The sequence below is a fragment of the Vanellus vanellus genome (assembly GCF_965231255.1).
Source record: "Vanellus vanellus genome assembly, chromosome: 1".
In the NCBI taxonomy this organism is placed as follows: domain Eukaryota; kingdom Metazoa; phylum Chordata; class Aves; order Charadriiformes; family Charadriidae; genus Vanellus; species Vanellus vanellus.
The window spans coordinates 126,172,254-126,186,521 of record NC_138905.1 but is presented as its reverse complement, the minus strand read 5'-3'; the positions used below and the strand labels follow the sequence as shown (position 1 = coordinate 126,186,521).

At 34.8% G+C, this 14,268-nt stretch overlaps 1 protein-coding gene across 1 annotated transcript in view; it reads left to right on the top strand.

Moving 5' to 3' along the window:
- USP9X (ubiquitin specific peptidase 9 X-linked) overlaps positions 1 to 14,268 on the top strand; it is an 83,885-nt gene that overhangs the window by 22,756 nt on the left and 46,861 nt on the right. The window contains exons 13-17 of the mRNA XM_082494525.1: positions 3,086 to 3,219; positions 7,844 to 7,931; positions 9,540 to 9,882; positions 11,280 to 11,375; positions 12,993 to 13,204. Of these exons, the coding sequence (XP_082350651.1) occupies positions 3,086 to 3,219; positions 7,844 to 7,931; positions 9,540 to 9,882; positions 11,280 to 11,375; positions 12,993 to 13,204 (873 nt within the window). The remainder of the gene's footprint in view (positions 1 to 3,085; positions 3,220 to 7,843; positions 7,932 to 9,539; positions 9,883 to 11,279; positions 11,376 to 12,992; positions 13,205 to 14,268) is intronic.

Below are 14,268 nucleotides of genomic sequence, written 5' to 3'. Positions count from 1 at the left end.
TGACAAAGAAGTGCTACATGTTTCAGGAAGTTTAGCTTAACCAGAATTGCAACAGCATAAGAAAATAATTCTTATTTAGGTGCAAGGATTCTTACGGGTGCAAGGATACTTACTAATGTTAAGGAATAGTCAACTTTATTGTTCAACATACTGACCTTTAGTGTACAGATAATTAATGATCTTAATTTTCTGTGGTGGCTTATGGAGGTAGAGCCTCCTGTAGACCGATTTGAAGCACTTAAGTTTGACCTGTATCTGCCCAAGCAGCATAAGGCTGGTCTCCTACTTGCCCAGAAGAATTAACTGAACATTGAGAGGACCTTCTGTAAGAGTTTAGGGGTTTTGTTAGTGCTTAAAGGCAACAATGATGCTGGCTTCAAGTCACTTTTTAGCCTAAATAGTAGAATTTGCTGGGTCTGGTAATTGCTATTTGAACCTTTAGTGTCTGCTTTTAATGGTATTTAGCGTTTAGTAGAAGAACTCTCAACTTCAAAAGCTGAGTTATGTGTGTAGTGCTATGTTGGGCAAGTTATATGTGCAGATAAAGTTGTTCGGAATTTTGCCTTTGTCACTTTGCCAATATTTTTCTAGCAAGTAAGTATGCTTTCTAACTATTAAATGACCTTTTTAGTATTTCCATAGTACTTTGGTGCCCATTTCAAAATGCTTATCTTCCTTCTTATGCATTGGCTTTTGATATCCATTTAGTAGAAACACAATGAAAAGATGAGTTTTGCTCTTAACTGAGGGGCATGAAAAATTGCAGTTATTACTAAAGGAATATGTCCCAATGGCAGCATCATCATTCAGCCTAACCTCAGATGCTTGAGTAATTCTATAGTTGCATGTGGAGTTTGCTTTAATTCTAGAAAGCTTACTAGAAGGTCTTCTTGCATCAGCTTTTTTTCCTGTGCCTAAAGATAATCATCTTGCCTTTGACTTCATTCTAGCAGATGATCAAAATAACATCTTACATGTTGCTCACAAATACTATATAACAACTCATAGCTCATAACTCTAGTTCTTACGATTACTCAACTTTTAGAAGTAGTTGCTACCCAAGATCAATCTATTGTCCAAACTTACTGTTTGTGTATGTGGTTGAGAAAGGAGAAAAGGAAAAAATGTCTAGTGCAGAAGACTTATTTAGTCTTGTGCTGATAATGCTTTCCTTTTGTGCTACTTTGTAGGATTGATACAAATGCATAATATTATGAGTATATAAATATACACACCAATAGCTTGATTCAGCAAAATACCCTGTCTTGTTTCTACTTGTTCCTTTAGTTGTTTCATCGTATGTATTTTCCAAATAGTCAATGTTATTTACTGTTATCCTTTGTAAATGCATCTCTCTATCTAGAGGTATCATCTTGGGTGACCACTAAAATAGAGACATCCAGTCTTTTGCTTGTTTTGCTGCTGGTTTATGCTGAGCAAGGAGGGTTGGTGGAGATGGAATGAAGTGCAATTGGAAAGTTTCTCAACATGAGAACGGGGAATGTTCTTTCTGGGTATATGAAGTGCTGTATGTTTTCTTCATGCTTCCATCTGTTTTGTTTTCTCTGCAACAAATATCTGGGTCTTTTTTTTTTTTTTTTTTTTTAAACACGATTTGTGTTTTAAGTGCCTCTTTCAAGCTGTTTTGGAAGGCTTTGCATATTATGAAATTCAATCTTCTGAAGACCTCAGTGCTTAGCAGGACAAATTCTGTTGGTTGCAGATAACAAAATTTTTGGGAGGGTGATGGCTTCTGTCTTTCAAACCCAGATTTACAGTGATCATTTTCCCAGTGAATCATTTTATCTGTTGTTGTTACATGTACAGTGAAATGTGGTTATCAGCTGCAAGATCATTATCAGTTGATGCTGGAACTGGGAATTCTTGCCTTCCCTACTGTTCTCTAAAGATGTGGCAATACTGTAGAGGTCTGTAGGTCATGTTGTGTGGAGACCCTGTTTCCTGGGAAGGATTAGAGTTTTTACCTATGATCTATTCAGCTAATTCTGGGGTCTGCTTTCTTTAGTGTTGAAGGAAAGAAGAACAGTTCTGAAATTTCTATTTCTTCGGGGCAGGCTATGGGATCAGCTGAATGGCAATGCAATGAGGAACGCCTCTCTTCCTCTGTCCACCCCCGTTTTCTTTTTCTTTCCTCTAATATAGAAGAGCAGTGGAAGTTTGCATTGTTTATGCGGATAAGATCAGTGCAGAAGTTGAGGCAATTGAGACTATTCTGAAGAGGTGATTAGTCCCCAAGTTCTAGAATTTGATAGTGTTCATGGCATGTGGGTTTTGAACCCAAGCTGTGTTTTCTCTTGCAGTTTACCTTTGTAATCTAAATATGTCTAGTATTGCGTGAGAGCAGCATTTTTGATCAGTTCTTGATAATAGCCTGAAATTATAATCTAATTTATTTATTTAGGGTATTTCTTTTCTTAAAGTTTTCTGTTTTTTCTTAGACTATGTGCTCTGCATAACTATGCTTTTTTATGTTTGTACCAACACTTTTTCAAATAGATATTGTTAGAAAAAAACAATGCAGATTTGTGCAGGATTCTTTAAGTATTAAAAGAGTTGGCATGATTATTGGCCTTTCTTTCACTATACTTTTAAGATGGTGAGCTTTCATTTTGTAAATTGACCTAGTTTTTTTTAGAGTTTTAATATTAAATTTAGAAAATATTATCAGATGGATGTGGAAGAAACTGTGTTTATGTGTATTGTGGTTATACTACAGTTGAGGGTCTCTATCTTTACTATGCAGTTTGTGGGCAGATATTTCTATTCCTGTCTTGCTGCAGATACTTTCCCTGCGGCATACTGAGCTGCTCAGGTTGCTTGATATTTTTCCATACATATTGTAACTGTATAATCCTGACTAATTAGCTGCTTGTAACAACTGGTACTAACTGTGGATGTCAGAAGAAAAAAGAAATATATTGTCAGAGACTTAATATGCTTTCCATTAGAGAACTTTTAGGAAAATTTGGAACTTGCATCAAACACGAGTGTCTTAAATGGATTTCTGAACTGTTATGTGCAAGACTTCTCTGTTTTTCTTATAACACTTGTATTTTAATTTCAGTCAAACACAGCGAAGTCCCCACGTGTTTTACCGACATGACTTAATCAATCAACTTCAGCACAATCATGCCCTAGTTACATTGGTTGCGGAAAATCTCTCTGCCTATATGGAGAGCATGAGGCAGTATGCTAAAGGTAAGTTTTAAAATAAAAATTGCCTCATAGAATGTGTGAAAACCCCACTTGAAAATGGAGTTAAAAGCAAATACTCATAATGAAATAACTATTTAGTTTATTTGTTACATTTTCGAACATCTGTGAGGTTGATAGCCTTTGTGGTGTCTGGTTGGGCAAGAAAAGCTTAAAATACAAATATTTTCTTTCATGATTGAAACTGTGGTATGTTTTACAGTGGAATATGGTGAAGTAGCAGCTCTTGTTTGTCTGTGGATTGATAAACATGATCTTGTCCTACTTAGGCTAGGGTGGTTATTTTTACGGAAAGTCCTTATAATAATCTTGAATTTTGTCCCAATTCTACTTCTGAATTTTTGTAGCTCCTTTGCGAGGAGTTTTTTAATCGCTTCTATTTGAAGCCAGCGTTTGGAGTTTGTCAGGAAGAAGCACTTTAGACCACAGGGATAAAGTTTCTTTTTACCATGCAAGTCCATTTCTGTTTAGTTGCTTTCTTGCTGCTACATTTATCAGCAACGCTTTGGCAGCACATCATGTTAGTATTTATGTATTTCAGGCTAAACTTAATCCTTTGCTGATGAGTCTACACTCTTATTCTGGACTAGCTTTCTAGCTACTGAGGTAGAAGTAGGGATGTGAAGGAGAATGATGGACCAGGAAACTCCTTGTTACACTGGACCACAGTACTTTATAAATAGAATTAAGCCAACAGAAGTGAGAGGAGATTTACATCCCCCCACATCTATGTTACTGACTGGAACTAGGGACCATTCTACCCTGGCATCGTAACATCCTACCAGCCTTTTGGTTACATCTCAAAAATGACAGTGTGTTATGCAAGAGTTCAGTGTAGATTGTTCAGAGAGGGCAGGATATTTGCACATTGTAAAGCGTGTGTGTGTGTCTTGCAGTGCTTAGGAGAGTTGCCTATACACCTTTAATTTTGGAATTCATTTAATTTTGCAGTACTTGATAAAAGATATCCAAAATATGTCCTTGAAGACTTGTTTGAATAGTAGCGCTATGTGAAGATGATAGCTTCAGCCAGGTATAGGTCAATGAGAATGATATTTAATCTAAATCTGTGTACTGCAGCTATATTTTTCTATTCAGGACTACATGAGGGGGTTTACCCTAAGTTCCTTAATTAATGATAGCACTGCACTAATTAATGTTAAAATAATACTAAATGCTTTGTTCTGTTCTCAAGCCATACTGTCTTAGGCATAATCTTCTCTGGGAAGGTATTATTTCATGTAACTTCTGTAAGCTGTTGGAGTGCTCTTTAACTTTGCTAAAGTGATGCAAAAATGCAATTTCATTTATAACGAACTTCACATCTTAACTGTATGGATAGCTTAGAGTCTATGATTCTATGATTCTGTTCTTCTCTTGGACTTTGGCCAACTACGAAATCTGGACTTTGGCCTCAGGGTTATGAAGGAAACATAATCAACAACTACATTCTACTGCCATGTTATCTTTGTCCAAAAATAGGCTACCCATACTATTAAAGTATTAACTATTATTCATTGATTTAATTTATTTTTAAACTGAAGTCAAAGGTCATTTTTGACAATATTCTTTACCTATGAAATTGTTGATGACTTTGGCAGAAAAATTAGGCTGATGTCTTGAGTGATTATTTTTTTGTGCCGAAAAACACATCGCACTGCCCTGCCGCTATGCAACTATAGTGACTCGGTAAATCAGTAACATAAACATCTTCAGCACAATAGTAATTACAAGTGTGCAAAGTGTGTAAATTGAATCTAATTACAAAGCAATTAAATTATGCTTTCTTGAGACAAAGCTGCTGCAGAACTTCTACTTGTTTGCATCAGAGTACAAAACCAGATGAACAATAGTGTGGGTTTTTGTATTAGATGCTTTATTACCTGATTAAGGGCAGCCAGAAAATATCTTCTCATGTTCCAGATACTCTACTAAAACTGTAATGCACACACAGTTCCTGTGCAACTTCTCTTTCAGTTTCAGTTTTATATACTAAATAGAGCAGAACAGAGAGCAATGTGAAGTTTGCCTTCTATGCCTTCCTGGAGGAGGAGAAAAGATGGCGCTGGGGGGGAGGCAGGGAAGGGAATAAGTGCAAGAAAAAAGAAAATTATGATTGTGAGGACAGCAAGGAAGAACTGGATAGTTGTAGAATTAAGCTGAGCTGGAGAAGGTGAATGAGACAGAGGGAAAAAATTTAAGGCAAATATCCAAGCAGCAGAGGTCAAACAAATGCCATGGGAAAAAAAAAAACAATGGCCCACAGATCTTTTTGACAGTTAATGCCACAATGACTGTGTAATTTGTGATTATTTTTTGTATTAGTTTTGAATTTGCCCTATTTTTATTTTCCTTGAAGGCTTCTATAGTTGTGTTCTGTGATGGAGAGCAGTGTTCCTATTCTTCTGATATTCACTAATGCATATTATTTTCTGTCATTTCAATTTCATATGATTGCCCTTTTAAGATTAAAGAAAAGCCTAATCTATGTTTCAGATTTTTTTCCATGATCTGTGACTTTCTCTTCTACTGAACTCACCCATTCCTCCAACTCTGCAAAGTCCTCCATGAGATGGGACAGCTGCTATTGCATTGTGTAGTCCTGAAGGAGGAGGTCACAGTTTCATCTTTTTGCCTATTTATCAAAGATCTTTTGAAAATTTGAAAAGATTGCTAGCCAGTTCTTTATCTTCTGTTTTTCTGAAGCAATAAAAAAAAATCCAAAGTGTTAATGAAATGTAATTATTTGTACAAATTGTGCCATATGATCGTCTATGTGTGTTTATCACTGATTATGCTTAAATTTTCAACCAGGTATTTTTTGATCTATAATTGCTCTGTTCATTCTTCTGCTTCTGTATGTAGAAAGAATTTTTAAGGAGATCACACAGACTTACTGTGGGATGTACAGTGTAGAAAATAAAATATAAAAAAAGTAGAAAGAAACTGAGATGGAGAAAATTTAAGGACACTGATTTTTTTTGTATTTCAGAGTTTTTCAGAATGCTGAAGTACTTACATACTGCCTTTAGGCAACTCACTGGCCTTTAATATTTGAATTCTTCTGTCATTGACACTATTGTCACTTATGTCTCTGAATTAATCGCTGTTCAGAAAAAAAAAGCCCATATAGTCCCCATAGTTAGAATAAACGCCACTACTACCTCCCCCTCAAAAACCTAAATCAAATAAAAACCCCACCCAAACCACCCAACGCTTGCAGTAATTAGTTTTAATTTTTCTGCAGTATGCTTATATACCATAATTGTTTCTTTTGCTAGACCCACAGTGTATTTTTCAGGTTTTCTACTTCTAATACTTAAATAATTTTTGTTCTGCTACTTTGTGTTATTTCTTCAGATTTTTTTCACATTTCTTCTTTTGTTAATTGTCCATTTATGCTCACTTCATTAGGATTATAATTTAAATTTTTAAGGGGTTTCTGGTGAACGTAATTTAATTTTTTTTAATTATTTTTTATTTAATTTTTAAGCTAATGTAAGTTTTGCACTTGTACATAGCAGTATTTATGACAATTATTTTTCTCTTAATTTTGAAACACTAGTGACAGCTGTTAAGACTTCTTTTGGTTTGTTTTTTTTCCCCCTCCTTGATATAATAGGAGATACTGATTTTCAGTTCTGAAAATATATTTTACCATGAATCTGGATGTTGTCATGATGCTGTCTCCCACAGCTGGGTCATCTTAGTTAAATGCAATCTGTATACCTTTACAAATAAGAAATACAGCATTAAGTAGTTTACAGTTAATAACGAACATCCGCCATGATGAAATATTACTAGTACAGATCAAGGTAGTGCAAGTACAGATCTAGATTGTATCTCTTTAATTTAAAAAAAAAAAAAGCCAAACAAAACCAAGTTCCTATGAAGCAAACAGTTGTTTCTTAACAAACAAAATATTATGCTGAGATTTGATAAAATGCAGATAAAAATTTGACTTCTTGCTTTACTTTCAAATTACTCAGCTAATTCTGTTTCAAGCTTGTCAGTATTCCAGGAGTTTGTTTTTTGTACTTAGAAACTTGCAGTAAGTAAAGTTGTTGTATACTTCCCTCATCTAAGTGGTGTCACATACATAGGTACTTATAAAGGTATTAAAGAACTGGAGTTGTGATTCTTCTGGAGGGGAAAAATGCTAGAAATGGAAAACTGAAATTTTGGAAAAGAGGCTCTGTAACAAAATTAAAGCATCCTTAGAAAAAACACTGAATAATCTTAATTATATGCTTGGTATACTTTTATTTTAACTGACTTCTGACTTCAGACTGGCTACCTGAAATAAATAGAATGCAGGTTCTTAGTTCTTCTGTAATACTTTCATTATACTGAATGATGAGCACCTGTACCTGTGCATAAGTGTTTGTTGATTTGATTGTAGACCTCCTATACCTATTTAAATTTAGGATGAAATACTAACTGGTAGCAGGCTACTGAAAATCACTTTTGTACACCGTACTGAAAATTTATTGCTCTTTGAGTGATTTTAATTATGTTCAGACTAAGAAGTCTTCAGACACGTCCTGTCTTTTAGAGTCAGCATGTCTTTTCTGAATGTATTATCTAATCAAATTTTTTATATTTGCAGAGCATGGTGAATATGATCCTCAAACTGTAAGACCAGGAAGCAGATACAGTCATGTGCAGGAAGTACAGGAGCGACTTAACTTCTTACGGTTAGTTTTAACTCAATGATTTGTTTAACTTCTCTAAGAATACTTTAAAGGGAAAAAAAAAACACCTCAGTATCGCTTTCTTGTTTTAAGTTGCTGTGTTAACTTCTTTCAAAACTCAAATACAAAAATACATGCAAATGTTTTTGGTTTGATTTGGTTTGTTGTTTTGGTTTGGTTTGGTTTTTTTATCCCCCAATGCTACTATTGGAATACTCAAATAATGTTTATTGGGATCGTTGCAATCCAAGGCTCTGTTTCTGCACTCAGATTTGTATGGACTTTTTCTGTCTGTGTGCAGAAGCCTACTGACTTGAATAGAACGTGCATGTAGATACAGTTACATATGTATTGGGGTAACTTAGCTGAAAATTTAAAATATTCCTTGTAGGGATATGCCCATGTGTCCTTATTTGGTGTACCACACTAGATTTAAATTTATGGTCATAAACTGACATATACTTATGTCAGACACTGATGGTAGGTTGTCTAAGCCTTAGAAAGATGTTGGAATAAAAAAATATTTGGATTACTGTTGACCAGCTGCTGTTTGAGTAAAATAACAAAATAAAGGGTCTCTGCTCATCACAGAGCTGCAGTATGTTGATGCTTTTTTAGGCTCTGTCTCTCTCAGCTTTTTCTTACTCGATTTTAACCTTTTTTATACATGTAAAAGTACATGAACTGTCAAACTGTAAAGTTCTGAAGTTCTAACTGAGAATTATTTTTTTTGCTTTTTAAAATTTTACTGAGAATTTTTATGAATTAAATTGAAGTGTTAAACAACTGTTCAATGAAATTATACAATAGCATATGGATAGCAGTCTTAATTTAGCATTCTTGTATGTTAAAAATTGTAACTTCCTTTAAGTTCACCAGTTGTTAATGTAAAGGAGTTAATAAAGTCTGTCAAAAGTAGAATATTTTTGAAAATATGTAGCAAATGTAGCAATTTCTGAAAAGTGATGCCATAACTTAGTCCCTGATTTCTTTTACAAAGATAAGATTTTCAATCAGAAAAATGATTCTGAAGAACTTTGATTATTGTTTGTTCTACCTGAAACATTCTTAGTGTTAACTTTCAGAATTGAAGTTCTTAATAGTTCTTTAATAATAATTTAACACAAATGAGAAACTTATTTAAATAAAAGGAAAAATTTCCAGTTCATTGACTTCTGCTTCTGGCTGTATTTCACAGAACTGATACCTTATTTTGTGGTTTTCCTAAAGTAAGTGCTAAAACTTAGTGAACGATTGCAGAAGTAATTTAATCTCTTACATTGTGACCTGACTTTTAAACTAGTTTACATTAGGAGATGTGCGTTTATTTCTTCATAATATGTAAACAGTGTTTGGTATTTTTGTGTAAAACATTTTTTACCAAATTTTATTCCTTTTTTGTTTGGACTTTAAGGTCTTGATTCATTCAGACTTACTGAGAAATCATGGGGCTAATTATGAGCGAACTGATGATGTGAATTTTCAGGGTCATACTTGTGATATATACATGTAAAATATACATATTCACCTTTTTGCCTGTACTTTTTACTGAATTGTAACTCCAGATGTCTATTAGACAGTGCTGTTAATTGTCTCTTTGTTTTGCTCAAGATTTTTATTGAAGGATGGTCAGCTGTGGCTCTGTGCCCCTCAGGCGAAGCAAATATGGAAGTGTTTAGCTGAAAATGCGGTTTATCTTTGTGATCGTGAAGCCTGTTTTAAATGGTATTCCAAACTAATGGGGGATGAACCAGACTTAGACCCTGACATTAATAAGGACTTCTTTGAAAATAATGTGCTTCAGCTGGATCCTTCCCTATTAACAGAAAATGGAATGAAATGTTTTGAACGTTTCTTCAAAGCTGTGAACTGTCGAGAAGGAAAGCTAGTAGCAAAGAGACGAGCCTATATGATGGACGATCTGGAATTAATAGGATTAGACTACCTTTGGAGGGTAAGTTAATTGGAGGAAATGTCTGAAAGGTTAACTGCTAAGTCTTTCTCATCATATTTTTAGGAATATGTAATTTATTAGTTACAGACTGAAATTGCAAAAAGCTACTTTTTCCAAACTAAGTGCATGGATATTCACTTCGCTGTTTTCCCAGCAAATATGCAAGCTGGTAACTTTGCAGACTGATGTTTAATGAGAAGTTATTTGAAACATCAAGTATATTTTTGTACGCACATGAGATAAAAAATTTGCCTATACTGTTGAAGAAGAAAGGCTCATTCCAGGTGAATTATCTGTAGGTTTATGTCTCTGTCACATGCACATTAGAACTGAACTTTGGTGCACTTCATAAGCTATTTCATGTCACTCATTCTAGTACTGTAAACTGGAGTGATTCTTGATTAGACCAAGTGATCACTGGTCTGATTCTTTCTCTTATATCCACAACATGTTTTGCCTAAACGTGGTTATAGCTTTTCAATAGAAAGATTGTAGCTTTCTGAAGCTTGACAAATCTATTGGTGAAAAACATCAGTATCTAATTTGATATTTAATTTTTTCAGAGTATTTCTAGTTTCAAGACCTGCGTTAGAACCCACAGTTGCACGCTGTGGCATGATTGTCGTGGCTGTGTTTTATAACACGTGCCATCTATAAAGCAGCAGTCTCAGTAATTTTGTTAGTGGCTTTTTGAAGGGTTAGGTATTTTAATCATGGTCATAATAATTAAAACCAAAGTAGAGCACAGTTTTTATACACATAAGTTTGCACACAGTGTTTATGTACAAAATGCCCACGTAATACTAGCATGTTTTAGTTGTGGGAATAGACTGACTTGGATCTGCCTTGCCGTTGGCAGCATGACAGAACTCATGAAGCTTCAGCTCAGTATCCTGCAGGGGTTGTCTGTAAGGGCTGCTTTCACACCTGGTGGCTAGTAATTAAAATACAGATTATCAGGTTAGAAACAGAACTCATTTGTCTGTCCCTCTTCCACCCACTCCAGCCACTTAAATACTTCAAAATTCTGTTTTTAAATCTTTGGTGATGTAGATTATTCAAGCATTTGAAGAAATAGTTGTTTTATTCTCTGAAACTAGTGGACATGGAAATGTAATGTGAAGATGATTATATAAATGTTATTTTCATTCTCTTTATAAAACATCGGCTTTTTCTGCTAACTCTGAACTCCTTTAAACTAGTTAATTCTTAATTTTCACTCTTTAGTGTAAGTTGTATTGATTGTATTTTTTAACTAAGCATTTTAGTCACTTTCACCTCATAAGAGAATTAGACATACTGTTGTGTCAATATACTTATGTAGTTGTTTTGTTTTTACATTTTATACCAGAAATTTTTAAGACGTTCTAATGCTTTTTTTTTTATTATTATGCTAGGTTGTGATTCAGGGAAATGATGACATCGCAAACAGAGCAATAGATCTTCTTAAAGAGATCTATACTAATCTTGGCCCAAGGTTACAAGTTAATCAGGTAAAAAAAAAAATCAAGCAACAAGAAAACTGGAATATACTACGATAGAAAAACACTGATAAAATTCAATTTGTTGAAATTTTTATACTTGAAAACAGAGACTAGTTTTAATGTTTTGGAGAGTATACTCGCAAGTCCAGCCACCAGGTTATGGTCAGATGCAGAATTAAGAGTGTTTTCTGGTATTTACAGACTGAACTGTGATAATTTTTTTATATGGAATAGATTTGTATTTGCTCTTTATACTCAGAAAACATTTCATATCATATACTTAGGTAAGCCCTTCGTTGAACATAGAGTTGTGGTTCTTTGTGCTAGTATGATCACTGGATGTGTCCATTGAGTGTTGTCACAAGCTAATCTAACCTTTTTTTGTGTCATGTCCCTTACAAAGGGTCACTGAGTTTCCATATAATGGTCAAGATGAGCTCTAGCAAATCAGATATTTTCTCCCTATGTTAATATTTGCTGGGAGCTGCGTTTCAGTGGACAGAGAGAAGAGATAATGAGCTTCTGAAAGGTTAGAGGAAGCAAACTGTTGGGATTTCACAAATTTGGGGGGGAATATTGTCCTCCAGACAGTTTCCAGTTGGTAGCTTGCCAGTTGTATTTCTTAAAACTCCAATTTTCATACTTGTCCTCAGAAACACTTCTATAGTCTTCAGAGCTGCCAGTCTGCTAGATACAGCACAGCTGCTCTAGGTAGTGCATTTACAGCCATTCAAGCTATATCCTACTGTAGTGGCAGATGGGCTGTATGCTTCTTCCTTGCTATAGGTCTGGGCTTACTAAGAATGCTCAGATCTGTCCATCTGCACGTGGTTAGAGCTGACGCTTCCAGGAGGTGTTGGATTTACTGAACATGCACACAAGTCTTTTGTTTCAGTGCGTTGGTAACTCGTCTCCTCCTGAGCTGCCTCTAAGAAAACTAGCTACTGGACTGTGGTTTGCTGCCATATCTGTGACTGTTAATACTTCTATTGCAGACTGCTACCTGGAGGCACTGCAGACTTTTTACTGTGATACTATAGGTTATATGTCAACGTAGGTCAGGAGCACAGAGATGTTAGATATCAGGCAGAAGGAAGAGATTTGCTACAACTGCTACTACTGAATCTATCTCAAAATCCATTTCTGAGTTTTAAAAGAGCATATCTGGAACTGGGTTATGTGACTGGGGAGGAGGGAGGGATAGTTGTTCTGGTGGTCTGTAAATGTTCTGTGTTCACTCTTAGTGTAAAGTAAGTTACACTGTATTAGATTGTCAGCTAGAGATTCTTTAACATAGTCTGAGGAAGTGAAGAAGAGAAAGTCGATTTAGTGTTCTCTGTACAAACTTTCCCTTTTTCTATTTAAGTGTGAGTTTGCGCTGTACAGTTACAGGTACTGATGATAGGCAAGATTGAAGCCCACAGTAAATTAGAGCTGTATATCATGGGAGTTTATTCTCAAGTGGAATCAAAAAACTCTATAGAGTAACTTGGTTTTGGTTGGGTTTGTTTGTTGGGGGTTTTCTTTGTTTTTGTTTTTGTTTTTCACATTTACCATTGGATTATCCTGCTGAAAAGATGGTTTTTAATATTTCTTGTAATTGCACCAATTTTTAAATTTAATTAGGTAGTGATTCACGAAGACTTCATTCAGTCCTGTTTTGATCGTCTAAAAGCCTCCTATGATACATTGTGTGTGTTGGATGGAGATAAAGACAGTATCAATTGTGCAAGACAAGAAGCGATACGAATGGTGAGAGTGTTGACTGTTTTAAGAGAGTACATAAATGAATGTGACAGTGATTACCATGAAGAGAGAACTATTCTGCCTATGTCAAGGTACGTGTGAAAATGCACTACTGTGATTTTGATTTCTGTTAACTAAAATATTACTAATATCTTTATGATTTTTACATTTTAAAGGGTTTCTGTTTGGGGTGTGTATTTATAGTGTTTCAACATTCCATTTTCTCTGCTAATACATCTAAACTCTGATCTGTAGTAAAAAAAAAAAGATAGATCAGGTAAATAAAGGCATATGTTAGAATAAACTTGTTTCTGGTATTTTGTTCTGTAACTAGCACAACATACCTTGTGGCTAGATTGTTTTGGATGTATTTCTTTTTATTTAAAAGCAGTACCATTCTTTAAGTTAACATGGGCAAACCTTCTTTGTTTTTCGTAATCCTGTCATACAACAAACTGTTGTTAATGTATATCTTCATCTTCCAGAGCTCTTTATAGAAATGCTAATCTTTGCAAGATTAAATTTAGGATTACCTCTAAGAGATTTGTTCTGTGTAATTTCCTCATAAAAAGGGGGAGAACAGCACTTTGAAGTACATTTATTTTCCATATACCTCCACTCTTGTTATACTTGTCCTTAAGTAGAAACTTAGCTCAAGTCCTAGCTGCTCCTTCTTTAACTCTCTTTGGTACAAAGAAAAAGGAAACACCTAAATCCAGTGTTGTGTAGATATTTTCCCAAACAAAATACTTTATTTCCTGAGAGAGGAAAGCAGAACAGAAGTGTCCTGGTTTGAGGTCTAAACCGCGACAAGAAGACTGTTTAAATGTTCCAGTGTTAGTAGCTGCTGTCTGTGGGAAGAAAGTCTCAAAAATACATAAGGAGTACACTGAGATTGTTATGGATTTATGATGTAGCTAACATTTTTAGACACAGTGGGGGTTTGTTGTCCCTGTATTTTAAGCGCCCTTTTTGTCAAGAAAATTGAAGATTGCTGTGTCTTCATGATGTGTCAGTAATTTGCAGTGGTCCTACCGCATTTTTATTGTATATATTGATTGATTAGTCCTAACTAAGTTCTTTTGTTGATTGCAGGCGCATCTTTTTTATATGGGGTACTTATTTGTTTAGACTAACTTTTTCACAGGTCTTGTTA